The 15,571-nt window shown below is 52.3% G+C and overlaps 2 protein-coding genes across 2 annotated transcripts in view; both read right to left on the bottom strand.

Annotated features, from left to right (window-relative positions):
• Nucleotides 1-4,561, bottom strand: part of BAIAP2L2 (BAI1-associated protein 2-like 2) — an 11,140-nt gene extending 6,579 nt beyond the window's left edge. The window contains exons 1-6 of the mRNA XM_010287841.1: nucleotides 4,372-4,561; nucleotides 3,318-3,393; nucleotides 2,913-2,999; nucleotides 1,729-1,790; nucleotides 1,063-1,134; nucleotides 322-438 (exon numbers count right to left, since the gene is read on the bottom strand). Coding sequence (XP_010286143.1) covers nucleotides 322-438; nucleotides 1,063-1,134; nucleotides 1,729-1,790; nucleotides 2,913-2,999; nucleotides 3,318-3,393; nucleotides 4,372-4,410 — 453 coding nt within the window. The 5' untranslated portion in view covers nucleotides 4,411-4,561. The remainder of the gene's footprint in view (nucleotides 1-321; nucleotides 439-1,062; nucleotides 1,135-1,728; nucleotides 1,791-2,912; nucleotides 3,000-3,317; nucleotides 3,394-4,371) is intronic.
• A 2,190-nt stretch (nucleotides 4,562-6,751) lies between these two features.
• PLA2G6 (phospholipase A2, group VI (cytosolic, calcium-independent)) overlaps nucleotides 6,752-15,571 on the bottom strand; it is a 9,819-nt gene continuing 999 nt past the window's right edge. The window contains exons 2-12 of the mRNA XM_010287842.1: nucleotides 15,275-15,457; nucleotides 14,902-15,010; nucleotides 14,137-14,286; nucleotides 12,380-12,470; nucleotides 11,433-11,596; nucleotides 10,756-10,906; nucleotides 10,442-10,578; nucleotides 9,652-9,806; nucleotides 8,806-8,973; nucleotides 7,595-7,668; nucleotides 6,752-7,064 (exon numbers count right to left, since the gene is read on the bottom strand). Of these exons, the coding sequence (XP_010286144.1) occupies nucleotides 6,923-7,064; nucleotides 7,595-7,668; nucleotides 8,806-8,973; nucleotides 9,652-9,806; nucleotides 10,442-10,578; nucleotides 10,756-10,906; nucleotides 11,433-11,596; nucleotides 12,380-12,470; nucleotides 14,137-14,286; nucleotides 14,902-15,010; nucleotides 15,275-15,457 (1,524 nt within the window). The 3' untranslated portion in view covers nucleotides 6,752-6,922. The remainder of the gene's footprint in view (nucleotides 7,065-7,594; nucleotides 7,669-8,805; nucleotides 8,974-9,651; nucleotides 9,807-10,441; nucleotides 10,579-10,755; nucleotides 10,907-11,432; nucleotides 11,597-12,379; nucleotides 12,471-14,136; nucleotides 14,287-14,901; nucleotides 15,011-15,274; nucleotides 15,458-15,571) is intronic.

The following is a 15,571-nucleotide window of genomic DNA, read 5'->3' on the forward strand; positions in this document are numbered from 1 at the left end:
GTCATTGTGTCTACCAGCTTCCCAGTCCACTGGCAGTGCTGGAGCAGCACAGAGGAGCAAGAGCAGAGTGCCAGGGGACCAAGTCCTTGCACAGTGTGGCTTGCTAAATGAGGCAAGAGCTTGGCAGGAGTGAGCACCACAGGTCAACAGCACCCTGTAGAAAAGGAGTTTCCTGCTTTCCAGATAAGCCTGATGCCTTTTGAACACTGGGGACAACCCCGTGGCTTTTAAAGAAGGACAATGTTGCTCAGAAATCAGTCCTGGCTCCAGATAAATCATCCGGTTCTTTTTCCAACTCCCCTTCCTGCGATCGCTGCTTACCTTCATCTCCCGGACATTTTTATCACGGGCCCTCTCCATTCTCCACAGCTCTGCCATGCACTTATCCAGGTTGGTGGCTCTGCGCTGATACTCCAGCTCATACTGCTTCTGGCTCTCCTGCCAGGGAGAAACCAGGCTGGGTGAGGAACGAAGAGACCCAGCCACACTGTGATGCAGCAGGGGTCCTCTGATGGGTGGTTGAGCATCTGAGTTCCCCTGAAACCAGGCTTCACCTGGACCTCTTATAAAAAGTCTTTCTTTACCTTTCTCTTCATTTTGAAGGGCCCCAGAGAGCTAATGAGCCTCAGGATCTCAGGAGCAAAAACTGGTGCCCAGCTCCCTTGGTGCTGGGAGCAAGCCCCAAACCTCTGTCTCCCTCCATGATGCTACCCACTGGCAAGGCCAGCTGCGCCACAATGGCACAGGACCTACACCCATGCAAAGGCTGTGGTTCAGGGAAGCTGGGAACTCTGCTTTTGGGATGCCAAGTCTCTCAGCCCTGTTTGAAGCATTTGGCAAGTCCCACTGCACAAAGGAGAACAGTTGCCTGAGCTCTTTAGCCCTCCATCATCAGCCAAACTAGGGGCAGGGGTTGGTCCATGATGAGAGAAGAAGATAAGGCCCCCTAACTCCCGCTGAAGAAAGTTGAGGAAATACCTCAAGTGCTCAAGTAAAAGCCCTTGGGTAGACAGGAGAGGGAAACGAGGAAGTTTGAGGAGGAGAAGGGAGTTCATCACTCACACTGATGAAGTGCACATCCATTTTGGTGTTCTTCTCCATGTGCTGCAGCAGGTCCACGTGGAAGGTCTGAGCCTGGAAGAGGTGAAGGAGCCGTCACCCTTGCCCCTTCACCACACGAGATGAAGAGGTAGCTTGCAAAACCCACAGAGCTAGTGACTCCTTTGCCACCTGGACCCCATACAGAAACCAGAAATGGGCACATTAGGGCTACCATGGAGCAGCCCTGCAGCCTGGGAGTTGGCACTCAGCACGCACCTGACTGTTAACCCCCGAGCTTTGGCATGGACACAAACAGTAACGTCTGGAAGGGTTAGCATCTCCTCCACTCCCATCCCACCACTGCCACCCAAGGAAAGAGAGGATGGCCTCGCCACATCTTCAGAGCCAGGCATTGCATAGTCTACTGTGCACCTGCCACTGCGCTTGTGGAGAGATGGTGGCAGCCCACCAACAGCACCCAACATTGAACAACAGCCAGGCTGTGGGCATGCCAGCTCTGTAACATGCCTCTGTCACACGCAGCAGGGATAGCGGGGAGGAAGGCACTGCCAGCAGGCATGTCAGAGGGCGGGAGATGGGGCAAATCAGGCAAATGCCAGCATGCTGTGCTTAAGGAAGTCCCTTTTTTCCCCCCACCTGCACCAGCCCCTGGGGAAAACCACTCACCACAACTTCCAAATCAGAGCTCAGGAGTCTTTGCGTATTGGACATCTGCATCAGAATTTCACCTTCAGGGGAAGAGACAGAAGAGGGTGGAGAAATCCCATGGCCATTTCCTTGTGTGCCCAAGGAGGCAGACCAGTAGCGTGCAACTCAGGCTGATGATATACAGGTGTGAAAGTCCAACAGATATTGCAATGCACTGCTCTGCACCCTGAGAGAGGCTGGTAGGGTTCCTCCCCAGGGCTCAGCTCCACCACCACTCCCCAGGCACTGCCAGTGTGGGGTTGCTCCAGCCCATGAACTTGACAGACCAGCGCTCTGCTACAGCCCGTGGTGCTGGCAGGCAGCCTCGGCTCTGCTGTGGGCTCTGGGTGTTGAGTTTCTGCTCTGTCGCAGGCCCTATGAGCCCCATTTCCACCCCCAATGGCACCCCAGCTACGGTGCACGATTCTGGATGTCCTACAGGAAAGTAGCTACAGCACTGATGCTGCTGATGCTGTGTGCAGTCCCGCTTCACCGGTGTTAGTATTACAAAACTGTGAAGGGAACAGACTGATGACAGGGAGCAGAAGCATGAGCTGGGTGGTGCAGATGACAGTAGGAGTCTGCAGAAAGGACACATCTGCTGGAAGTTTTTTACTAAAATGTTAAGTATCTGAGCAGTTCCCTGAACATATTTTCAGCAGCCGTCGTTAGGCTGCAGAATTATTTGCACTGCTCAGTGTAAGCCCCTCAGCTCCAAGCTGCCATTTCAGCTGGCTACAGGCTCAGGAGGACAACACCCCATCAGCTGTTGTCGGTCCATGCTCTCCAGCTTTTCCCTCACACGTGCAAGGCAGAGCAAAACGGTTCCTCCAAGATGAAAACTTCATCTCTCAGGCCAGGATGCCTCAGCAAGGACAGGTTTCCATGAGAAGTCCATCGCTGAAGGTCCATCCCAGGAGCTGGGCTCAGTTATGGATCTCAGAGAGAGACAGGGGAGAGTGCTGGGGCCTTGGAGGATATTCAAGGATACACAGTAAATTTTACTTTTACTTGTGTGGGTAGGGCCTGGCACTGTGAGACATCATTAAGAGGAGCTGTCTCCCTTCCCCAGTACCTGGAAAGGGACTAGCTAATGGGGAAGGCCAAAAAAATGTAACTGTGGCTCATCACAGGAGAGAAGGTGGCAAATGGGAGAGTCTTACCCAGCACGTGTGAGGTGGAACTCTGCAGCGCTTGCTCCCCAATCTTCTCAACTGCCTTAAAATACACTTCAGCCGCTTTGGATAATGCTGTGAGGAGAGGAGAGGGGAGGTAAGCATCTGGCCTGTCTTCCCACCATCACCAGCCCCAGCAAGCAGCACACAGGACAGCCACCCCCTGGTACCTCGCCTATAGGCAAGGGCATCCCATCTCTCCCCATCCGTGCCTAATAACAGCAGCGGGTCTTGGAGCAGGAGAAAAGTGAGTAAGAGCAGCTGAGGACATGCCATGGCAGGGGAGTAGCAGCCTTGCCCTGGGTGGCAGCAGTCTCTCCTGATGCACAGTGGACACCCAGGATGGACACAGCAGCACCATCTGGAACTTGGGCCTTGCAGGACCCCACTCACCATGGAAGGCACGCAGGTAGTTGTTCCCCAGGTACACCAGGTTCTCTAGCGCAGGGTTGAACTGCTCCAGGATACTCTGTGGCCAGGCAGAAGCACATTAACACCAGTCTTCCCCATGCCCCAGAGACCTTAGCAGGTTGATGCCCTCCCGCTGCAGTTTGTCTGGGTGCAGCAGGGACCTAGAGAGCTCCCCCAGTGATGACACTGGATGGCCATGGTCATGTACAGCCGTGCACAAAGTCGCTGCCTGCATCAGAGGTAGCTGGGACCTCTGACTGCCCTGAGTCCTCTCCAGCCAGCTGGGAGAGGAGCAATGCCAGAAGGCAAGGTAGCTCGCTGGAGAGCCAGGTGGTCACCTGAAGATGGCTTTCTCCCAAGCCCCACACCCACTGCAGACAGGGGAGTAACTGCAAGGGGATCTGAGCAGCCTTTTCCCTCACCCCTGAGCCTGTTGGGGTGAGAGCCACACTTATTTATCCAGGCACAAAATCGACTTTTTCCTGGCCAGGAGTTGGTGCACTGCCAGAGTCAGCATCTTGGTAAGAGAGGGATGGACTGCTCCAGACCAACCCCTTCGCTCTTACCTGCTGTATGTATCAAAGGTGTTTATTGCCTACAGCAGAGCAGACCAGAGGCTGGAATAAGCAATTCCTCCTTCTTCCAGTCCTGACCACTTTGGTGCAGCACTGATATGCATAGGGAAGTGTTTGTGAGATCAGACTGCTCTTTCCAGCAAAGGGGAAAATAGCCAACTGAACTCCTCCTTCCTACTGGCAACCAAGGCATGTCACCCTTCATGCTCTGTGTCCAAACCACACTGGTTTCCCAATTTCTTCCTGGATCTGCCTTAAAGACCCACGCCACCCTCCCCTCCTGTCAGCTATCTGCTCTCAAACACAGCCCAGAGTCCACAGGAACTGCTGCATTTCATCCTGGGGATGGATCCAGCCCTCGGCTGTCCACCCAAGGCAGCCTTCGGCAGAAAACAGCTCTTCTCCTCCCACCACATCTCTCCCCTAGGCAGACAGGAGCAGCCTTTGGTGCCAGCACTCACCTTATAGATGGAGATGGTGGATCTGTAGGACAGGTCCATCTCCAGAGCCTTTTCCGTCTCCCACAAAGAAGCAAGGAGCAAAGGAGAGCACAAGGTGCTATACTGGCCCGGAGGACTCTGCTTCTCCAAAGCCAGCTGGATGGGAAGAGCCCGTCACTGGCGAGGTAGGACAGCAGGAAGACACAGACGTGGTACAAAGGGAACGGAGCACTGCTGGAGTTTAATAATTCACCAGCCAAGAGGCTGGAACTTGATCTCTGGAAGTAACTGGACTCTGGGGAGAGAGGAATCCTGTGACAGCCAGCAAGGGCATGTGACCACCTCCTTGAATTATTGATTGTCGGCTCGGTACCCAGCTCTCCCTGCCCCGACACCTGCGGAGCCAGGCACCTGCCCAAGTAACCGCCTTATGGCTCGCTGCCTCCCTCGCTGATGCTGCTCGGAGGTGGCTCGTTCGGCCTCACTGTGCCAGCTGAGCATCTTCAGGTCACTGGCACAGTTTGCGCTCGCAGGCAGCAAACAGCAGGGCTGGGGGGAAACTAAGGAAAGCTCAGAACAGGTTTCACCTCTTCCCTGCCCACAATTCCTCCACCCCAGACCTCAGCCCCCTGGGGCTCCCTCTTAGCACCCCTCCCCCTATCAATGAGACTCCCTAACGGCAGGCATGAGCTTGTGCCTGAACCCTCCTGCTCTCCGTGCCTGCGTGCAAGGAGCCCGAGTGCTGCATCACTCTGGGAAGTCCCTGCAGATGATGCAGGCTTATAAAGAGAAGGGGAAAATACAACCCAGGGGCAAAAAGCAGAAGGGAGCTCATGTCCTCTCCATCCCAAGATGGGGGGGTTTTGGTTTTTTTGCACAGGAAGGTAAGCCCCTCCTGTTAAGTAGGAAAAATAAAACCTTTATTCTACAAGAAGAGCCCCTTAATTCCACAATCTCATTTGTGAAGTGATGATCAGAAGACAGATAATCAACTCCTGGCCAGTGGTTGTCCCTTAGGAATTAGTAGGCACCAGGTCCAGCAGGCCTGCAGCAGTTAACTTGTCCAGGAACCACCTTGGGATACCAGAATTAAAGCCCCATCTCCAGTCATTTGTATCCTGAGGGATTTCAGTGTTCCTCTTTCTAGGCCTGACCAGCTCCAAGAGGACTCTCACATGGGAGTGGGTACAAAGCCTCTCCACTGGCTGCAACAGAGAAGCGCAGCGTGCACTGTTGTGCTCTGTGGGCCAGCCAGCCACTCACACCACACACGTGCTCCCAGGGCTGGCCGCAGGGGCAGGCCATTCACCTCTTCAGCCCGTACAAGGGGTATAATCCTGCATCCTCATTTTCTACCTGTAAGAAATTGAGAGACTGCAAGATCAGAACCCCTCGGGGACTTTGCAGGATGGAGGGAGAGACAAGACAACCATGGACTGCATGACAGTGGAACCAAGTGCAAACCTCTCTTTATTTTAGGTCATGTTAGCTTTGCATAGAAACACTGTTGACAACAGCAGTCCATCCAGTCAAAAGTAAATGATTAAGAATTCAGTTTTTCAGGTTACTCCTAAAAACACCTCCAAATAGATACATAAGTTATAAGTATGCAAAATTTACTGCAGAAACACTGAGTAGTGTAGCATTCACAATGGGATTTCCAGCAGTAAAAAAAGTAAATCCAAATTGTCACAGGGTCAGCTTCTTTGGTGGGAACCGATCTCAGAGCATTTCAATTCCACATCAAGAATAAAGAAAAATGATCTCTGAAATGATGTCTGTACCAAGCCAAGGCTACCATTCCTTATCTTGGGCTTGCTGCGAGTAAAAGACAGGCTTTCACATTTCAGCCCTTGAGCAAAGAGTAGCGCAGCAAGTCAGGTGGCACAAAACAGGCTTGGGGGGCCTGGTCCCACACTGAGCACAGCCAGCATCTGTGTTGCCAGCCCATCTCAGAGGGAAAGGGGCTACAGAAGACAACAGGGTCAGGAAAGGTTCCTCCTTCTCCCAAGGCCAGTTGCAAGATTCTGCGTCATATCTACCGCAGGAAGTTGCAATGTTTCTGCTTCCCTTCAAACCAGGTGTGTTGAGGGAAGAATAATCCCTTTTTCCCCATACTATACACTCCAAACCAGCTTGGCCCCAGTGGGCCAAGTAATCCTTGCAGCTTTATCTGGCCTTGGCCCGTCCTGTGACATAGGAAGGTGCACGGTGCTTTGTGAGTGGAGGTGCTGCACAGACAGGAGACAGACTCCAGCTGCTACAGCTCAAGACAGGTAGGTGGGGGCTCTGGCTTGTGAGAAGGGCTGCATGGTCAGAGAGCAGGGCAGCAAAACCGAGCACAGCAGCAGAGATGGGGCTGCAGCATGAAGATAACTGTCAGCATTTCACAGCCATCTGGGAATACATGTGTATGTGCACTGTTGTCTATTAAATATCATTACTTTCTCAGTAGCAGCAGTAGTAATAGTCCCTCCCCCACCTCGACATCTTGGTTCAAGGGCAAATCCCAGCCACTTCAGTGTCTGCTGCTCCTTGCCATGGGCACGCAGAATGGGAACCTCCAGGTCAGTCATTGGGAGAGATGTTGCACCAGCTGCTCAAATTGCTCCCGCTGCTGGTAGATGTAAAGCTGGGTGTCCCACAGAGCGTTAACCAGCACAGTGTCGTTCACCTCATCCAACATCACCTCCGTGTGCAGCTGAGGGCTGAGCCTGCATACAGCAAGACAACATCACCAGCTGGGCACAAACGCGAGCGCAACAAGGCAGCAAGGGTGCCAGGTGCAAGACTTGTGTAGAAGCGGCTCCCGTCATCCTGGGCATTCACTTTCTGTTACCTAGCAGGCTTGCCAAGCAGAGGCCTTCCCCCTCCTTCAAGGCCCAACCGTACTCAAGGCTGTGACTCAGTTCAGCACGTGCACCACCTACGGCACGAGCCTCAAAACACGCTGTGTGTGGTGGAATAGGGGAGGATGCACATCCCCGAAGGACCCTGTTAGACAGCATCCCTCAAACCCCCACCAACCAACCCCAGACAAGGCATGCTCTATGCATCAGCTCATCGAGTGAGCCATGGCATCCTCCGATACATCACTGAGGCATGAGGAGAGGGGACAGGGGGACAGGTCTGGGCTGGCGTGCCGCTAGAGGGGACACAATTTGGGATGACGCATGCCACAGCCAGGTCTGAAGTGAGAGGGCTAAAAATAGGTCGGTGCAGAGAGCGGAAAGGAAGCTCCTACCGGAAATATGGGACATCTGTCATCTCGCACCAGGCTCTGGCACGATCCACAGCTGGGCCATCTGCGTCAGTGCACTGCAGGAGAAACAGGCCCACAGTTAGAGCCTGTCACGCTGCTCTCCGCCGCCTGCAAGAGGCTTCCCTGGCACCAAGTCAAACTTGCACAAGCCGCAGAGGGAGAGGGAAAACCAGGAGCAAGTGCATTCTGGATGGCAACATTCACCACCAAGAGTGGGGTGGCTTTTTGTTTTTGTTTGTTTGTTTAACATAAGGACAGCGCTCCTGGATCCTTGGGACACAAGGAATTGCACCCTACAGACCCTCCATCCATCACAGCACCAGTAGGTTCCCTTAAAAGAAATACCCAGGATGATCTAAATCACAGCCTCCTTGGGGTTTAATCTCTATCCATTTCTGTCCAAGCCCAGCACCAATACAGCCTGCGATTCTCACAGGCTTTCTGGGATATCCTGTGACAGCTTCCCTGGGAGCTATGAAATAAAAGGCAGGGGAAGCAGAGGGACCTCTCTAGGTATTTCTGGCTTTAGGAAGCTAAAAGGACATAAAGCATCAGAATTAAGATTATAGTCAAAACCTCAGTTCTGATCTTTGTGGCTTTCATTCATTTGGAGTGTTTTCATGTACAACATTTAATGAGCTTCTTTCCGAAGGATCCAGGAACATATGCCTATTACATGCTCCTAACCACATCTCTGAACTACTGCTTTTTATTAGTGATATTCCCACTTCTCTAGCATTTGCTAATTTCCTCAGTGGGGATAACAAAGCTTTTCTAAAGAAAAATTAATTGCTGTTTTCTGAGGGGTGATTTTTTTTGGTCCAGGTTGCTCTCAGATGATAATCAACACTCCCTGGAAAGATACTGAGTTTCATGTACTCACACCTGCAAATGTGCCTAGGGGTCACTGACCACCATCCTGTCCTCAGCTCTCCCACACCTTAGCTCCTTACAGTTGCAGGAACTGCACCTCCCTTGGCACTTGAAACCCCAAACAGGCAGGCAAGGGCTTCAGACCTGCTGCACTCACACAATTCTTAGGTTACCCACTACATCCATTCCTTGAACTAGCCATGATCAGAGCAGTTCCAAGGAAATAAAATTTTCTTCCAAAAGGAAGAAGCTGAAGACTGGAAACCTTCGCTCCCTCCCTGCAAGCAGCACCAGGGGTCTTCCCCCATCCCAGTACTCACACAATCCACCACCATCTTGCCAAGCTCCCTGGCTCCAAAGACAGTCTTTGCCAGCTCCCAAGGGTTGGAGGGGCGGAAAACATCCACAGAGCTCACTGGGACCTGCGGAGGCTTCCCTGTCCCCAGGGAGACCACCAACCCCAGTTTTCTCACTCTCTGCCTCTGACCCTGTGGACAAACAAAAGATTTGTTTGCCAGGACCAACAATTAAGGCAGAGCATGTCTGCCACAGCAGTTTCGAGGAAGCTCTGAAAGCCAAGGCAAAAGGCTCAGTAGCCTTTTGTCTTCCCCATCCTCCCCCTCTAGTACTGCCAGGTGAGACAGGTATAACCCACATGACTTCAACAGTTTCACTGTTCTGTCCCTTACACACATGGCTGCACCCAAACCCCAAAGATGAGCCCTAGGACCAGATGACTGTGAAACAGTCCAACTCTTTCAGTCATCTTGGCAACACACCTCCTCTTTCAACCACAGGGAGCAGTAGCTGCCAGTAGTTAGTCATCTTTCTGAGGAACTTGTCACACCACAGAAGGCATTCACTCTTCAGCCTTGCAGAGTGCCCTACCATTGTCTTCTCCATTCATTTTTGCCTCAAGGGCCACATACAACTGAATCATCCTTGCTCAAAGTAGCAAGGACAGGCTGATGGGGCTGCCTCCCTGTCTCACACCTCTTCTTCACTGCTCAGCCACCATTCCCAACACATATCCGCCTCCATAAACTCTCTTCCTGCATGCTGCACTGCTAAATTATTTTATCCACTGAGGAAGCATCCCATCACCCATTCATCTCGGTGAACCCAATAAAGCCCCAGTTACCTAGCAGAGCCAGGATTTCCCTCACCTTTTTGATCAGCGTCTTGTTGTACTCATGGATCTCCGTCATGGCATCAAGGGTCGGGTTGTTGGCTAGCAGTCCACCATCCAGAAAGCGGCCTATTGGCCGGAAATAAGTGGGAGCCGCACCACTGCACCGGGCAGCGCGCCATACAAGTTGGTCTGGAGGGAGAAAAAGCATACGGCCTCTTGCAGCAACTTTCCTGTGTGCAAGCAGCACCCTACCTTCACCAACACAAAGCAGGACGGCTTGCAATCCCAGAAGACCCTGCCCTAGATAGTCATGCCTCTTTCTCCCAACAGTAGGGCCTCCGCTTGGATGCATATATATTTTGGGGGGGCTTTCAAAGATTTCTCACCACTTGCTATGTATCCTGGGTCAAATTCACTCACCAACAGCTTCATTGCTGCTATTTTGATGGTGAACCAGTTATGTTTGCTGGACAAACAAAGAAGCGAGCTGGAGGGGGCTGCATGCTTCAGTTACACAGCTTCTCCATACTAATCTGCTCCTGAGAGCCCAGGGAAAGGTACTGACTATGCACAGGACTCCTCCAGCAGACCCCTTCTTCATGAACCTCACTAGTACTGCTGCTGGTACAAGAGAAGCCAAGGGAGGAAGAGGGAGGAGAAAAGGGAACCAACAGTAGGACTAAGCTACAAGTCAAGATCAGGGATAAGCCATTGGTGGGACACCCCGATTTTCAGAACAATGAGGAAGAACACGAAATCTTCTGTCTCTGAGGGACAGCCCCCTCCCCTGACAACCAGGTGGACTGCTGTGTGCCAGCATTTACCTTCTGGCTGAGTGAGTGGTTTGAAAGATGCGCTTGTCTTGTATTCAGTGGAGGTTTTTGTCTCTGGTACGGGATAATTCCGGAAAAGGTGGAGCTCAGCTGGCTGCCGGTCACATAATGTCCCTGTCACCATAACCCTGGAGGAGAAGGCAGAATAACAGTAAAATGGAAAAAAAAACATACTTATGGCTTCAATAGTCTGCACATCACACTATTCCAGATCTGCTCTAAGGAGAAGCTGAGCATCTCTGCTGAGAGGAGTCTAGGGCACACTCAGGAGAGCAGGAACCAGCACAGCCCCAGGCAGGACTTACTTGGGCTTTTGGACATCTGTCATTTTGGTGTTTTCCCCAAACTCCTTCTTCAAGAACTCATCCAGGGGCTCCGACTCGTAGGGCCGAGACCCCCGGAACACCATGTCCTTCATGCGGAAGTACAGGCAGCGCATGTAGTCCATGGACTTCCCTGAGACAGGTAACAGCGTTGGCAGGAGCAGGGGGAGGGAGGAAGGGCAGGCAGAACAAACAGCACATTAGACCTGGGGCTTGCCAGGACCAGTGGGGAGATGGGAGGCGTCACTCCCAATCCTATCCCCTTCCCAGGCTGCCTGTCATCTGCTCAGACCTCAGCAGCATGACTGGGAAAGATTAAAGAGGAAGGGCAAGCTGACAGCATAGTTTCCCATTACTAGAAAGTGCCAGTCACCTTGTGAAACCCACATGGAGAAAGCAGGAAGAACAGAACATTGCACTCTGCCACCACACACTTCCCAAAACCCAGAAAGCTGCTCAAGGCCAGGTGACATGAGAATCGAGCAGAAAGCCAGGTCTAGGCTTTCCTTCATTAACAAACATCCCTTCCTTACTTTGGCAGGGACAACAAATCTCAGCTGGGACTCAGAGAGGCAGCTCCCACCCTGCATCCGCTCCCCACAAAGGAGCGCTTGAGCCCACAGGAGCAAGAAGGGGACCATTATTTGCACTGTCCTCACCATGTACAATAGCCAAGGCCAAGATCCCCCCAGTACTGGTGCCCGCGATCCAGTCAAAAATCTCACGAATGGGACGGCCTGCAGCCTTTTCGATAGCCAGGAGGAGCTGGATGAGCACCAGGCCCCGGATGCCCCCTCCATCCAGGCACAGGAGACGGTCGTGGCTGGAGAGAGACAGACACAGATGACTGGGAGCTGTGGGACTGCTTACAAATCACAGCATGCCATGTGGGAACATGGCCCTGGGGGTGGGAAAGTAGGTCGTTAACTAGAATGCTGCTGTGGACAGTGTAATCAGCAAACAAATAAATCCAGCAGTGCTTCCTCAGATGCAAATAAGACTGGACACAGCCAGATAAGCTTTGTCAGAGCTGATGCAACACCACTTGCTCTTTTAGCCATCTCTAACCTCTACACTAGCAACATTCACCAGCCAAAACCACATCTGAATCCCTTACTGCACAGTGATGGATATTGTCTCATAAACAAAAATGGGACAGCCCCAAGCTCCTGCTAGCAGCACTTCAGTGCCAACCCTCCCTCCATGCAAGGCGAGGTGCAGGCACTACCAAGGCAGTGCACAGCCTGGCAAAGGAGCTGGGTGAGCATCAGGGCAGTGCGTGGAGATGGGGAAATCACAAAGCCAAAACAGCGTTTGGTGCCCAGTGGCAGAGGGGAGGGACAGAGCAGGGGTTTCACCTGCTAGTTCAGACTCCACTGCAGCTCCAGGGCTGCAGGCAGGAACAGGCAGCGGTCTTTTATGGGAACAGAGATTTACCGCAACAGGGCACAGGGGGATTCCTGGCAAAAACCGCAACGTCAATGGACACTAAATAACATCAGCTCTGAGGATGCCACATCCATGGGTGTGGGTGGGGAGAATTCACACACACAGCTTTCACCTTCAAGTCGCACGGGAGCCTGGACAGAAGCTGTTCCTCACTTACTTTCTTCTACCCTCACTGGGCGAGTCCACAACATCTGGTGCCTTCAACAACTGTCCGAGCGTTGTGGAAACATACAGAAGGTCCTTGTACCCTAGAGGGCCATGAATGTGCAAAAGGAAAAAAAGTTAGAGCGCACTTTGGTACCTGAACCCTCTGATACATGCCTCAGCTATATTAGTCAACCAAATTATACTTAATCAATTAGAAAACCTTCACCTATTATTCCTACTTTCTCTCTGCCCCCAGAAAGCTTGGTCAGGGTACCCAAACCTCCCACTCCTGCAGTAAATCATTTCTACCATAATCGCACACAGACCATCCAACTCCCTTCCCAATCGAATAAAGCTCCCTGCAGGAAACACAAGCCATCTTACCCATAGCCACCAGGTACCCCCCCAGATTAAACTCCACACCAAAGAGGAGAAACCCCGTCCTTTAGAGCAGGCAGCTGGAGATGCACTGGCAAAGACAAAGGATTTGTAGGAGCAGATGATGAGCACAGTAGGCAAGAGACAAGGCAGAGCCTAGTAGTGTGCCCACTATGCAGTTTACTGCAAGCCATAAGATAAAACCTAAATCTACTCCTGCGAGGTAACCTAGGCAGGAGAGCTGTGGGGACGGGGTGGCTTGTCATTACCCCTCAGCTGATGCACACCCAGGCCACCCTAAGTGCGGGGCACCAATCCAGCCTAGGTGAGAAGCCCGCCTGCAAAACCAAAAGAAGAAAGAACAGGGGGAGAGTAGTTAAATACTCCTGCCAGCACCCAGGCCGGAAGGCAGCTGTGGATGACAATGGATGTGGTGAGGAGTTTCTTCAAGGCCCAGAGTCCATGCCTTGCTCTGTCACTGCATCAGAACTGAAATTGAGGGTGTCACCTTCACAAGGCCATGGTGAGAAGAAAGTCCTGGTGTCACCAGCCAGCGAGACTTGTGGTGACACAGACACACCCCAGGGTCTAGGGGGGGTATCCTCTGGCCCCACAGGAGGCCCTTTGCAAAGGAAACCACCAACCTGAAAGGGGAAGTAGACCACAAACAACTGTTATCTGCCTGTATGCCCCTTATGAGGGTCAGAGCCTCCCTCCAAGCCAACTCACCCACTACCCACTCCGTAATCCCTCATGCTGCCTCTGCTGAGCTCTGGAGCTCCTTAGCAGAAGAAAGCCCAGGACCTAGAATAGACTCACAGGCTTATTCACATAGTCTGGGCAGTACAGAGCACAAGTCACGACACAATCATATGTCCTAAGATAGGCTTTTCCTATGCGTTATGTAAACTCTGTGACCAGGGTCGCTTATCCTTGGGCTTCAACCCTTCCCTCTCCCAGCTGCTGGCCTCCAGGATCTGAATGAGTGATGCTTCCAATTTTCTTGTGCCCAGCACAACACTGGGAGGTCCTCAAGGCAGACCAGCAAGTACTTCCCCTTCTGTACATAACCCATTGGATAAAGCACATGCAGGCAACTAAGTCCTACACCTCTTCCAGAGGAGTGAGGGAATCAGTCTTCCCTTTCCTTTTTACAGAGCTGCATTGTGTCAGGTCTATAAAACAAAAGTTTAGAGTCCAAGAGTTTAGAATACACACACAGGAAAAGCAGAGAAAAGAGATGGGATCCTGCAACAGCTGAATGAGGACAGTCACCAGAAACTGAGAGCTAGGAGACAGTCCCCAGAGCATGGTCCATCTGAAGAAGAGATCTGAGACAGCACTGTGAAGGAAGGGAAGAGAATGAGGGATGGCCAGGGAAAGGTTTACCTAAGCTGTTGAAGCTGCTCCGTGAGGAAGGTTGGCCTTCCAGGAAGGAGGCGGCAGATGGTGCCAGGCTTGGGGAGTCAGGGTTGGGTGGGTGGCAGCGTTCGGTCCCTACAGTTTGCAGCAGGTCTAAGAGCACTTTCCGGTTTGCACCTTAGGTGACGAAGGGGGAGTCACAGATCAGAAAGAGAATCAGCGCACGCACACACTGGGGGGTCTCTGCCAAATTCACAGCAGCTCTGACCCTCATCAACCTCTGGGATGAGCCAGGGAAGGGGAAAACATGTCCCAGATATCTCTCCCTGAACACCAGGCAGCAGAACTTGTGCACAGCAGGGGTACCCAATGCTGTGCAGCTTCAAGGGTATGTGCCACACACTTCTTGCCACTGAAGAACTGCCTGTGCCTGCTTACTGAACTGCCTGGGCAGTTCAGCAGCACTGCATCATCCTGTTGTGAGCCTGCAGTGCCTGACACCATGGCTTGAAAGGAGGGGAGTGCGTGCCAGCTTTTCCTCTTGCATCTGTCTCATAGAAGAGAAATTCATCAAGGGTTATTAATACAAAGCCTATGCCACAAGCTCAGGAAGTGCCACAAGCTCAGGAAGTGCCTACCCTGTAAGCGACTAGAAGCTGGGAAAGCATGTTGGAGAAGCATCACCCATGCTTGGAATGTTTTCACCTCTCCCCAAGATACTGTTTTGGCCACCAAGGGGAGACAGAATGCACTGTAACGCAACCCTGTAAGGCTGCTGAGATGGTCCCTCACCTTTGCTGCTCCTGGCTGCCAACAACCCTGGTGTCTCCCCGAAATCATTGGGGATCTCAACATCTCCTCCAAACACGACGATCGCTTTGATCATATCCAGGTGGTCATGCTAGGGCACAAGAGAAAGCTCAGTCAAGAGCCATGCTCCCCTTGGCTACATCATTGCCCATGCCCTCCCTCCTCTTTTCATTAGCCAAAGAGCCCACAACAGATATCATTGCTCATGCCCTCCCTCCTCTTTTCATTAGCCAAAGCGCCCACAACAGATCACCCCATGAAAGACAACAGCTAGAATTTCAAAGGAGTCTGTCCCTCCTCAACTGTTCAAGAAAATCCTCTCACTCCTTCCCAGCAGCTTCTGCAGAAAACTCACCTTCATGGCCAGGTGCAGTGGTGTGTTGCCATCCTGGCCCCGGGCATTGGTGTGGGCCCCATGTGTCAGCAGTACCATGGCGCAGTCAAAGCGTCCCTTCTTGACTGCAATGTGCAGAGCCATGTCGGCCGTCCGGCTGGTCAAATTCACCTCGGAGCCGTACTCAAGCAGCAGCTGCGTCATCTGTGCCCAAGCGTGCACATGCCAGGTCAAGAAGAGAGAAAGTGATCATGAGGACAACTGCCTGGGCACTCAAACGATCCAGGTCTCATGGCAAGCAAAGCAGGGAAACAGGCC

Source organism: Phaethon lepturus, unplaced genomic scaffold, assembly GCF_000687285.1.
Source record: "Phaethon lepturus isolate BGI_N335 unplaced genomic scaffold, ASM68728v1 scaffold32735, whole genome shotgun sequence".
Classification (NCBI taxonomy): domain Eukaryota; kingdom Metazoa; phylum Chordata; class Aves; order Phaethontiformes; family Phaethontidae; genus Phaethon; species Phaethon lepturus.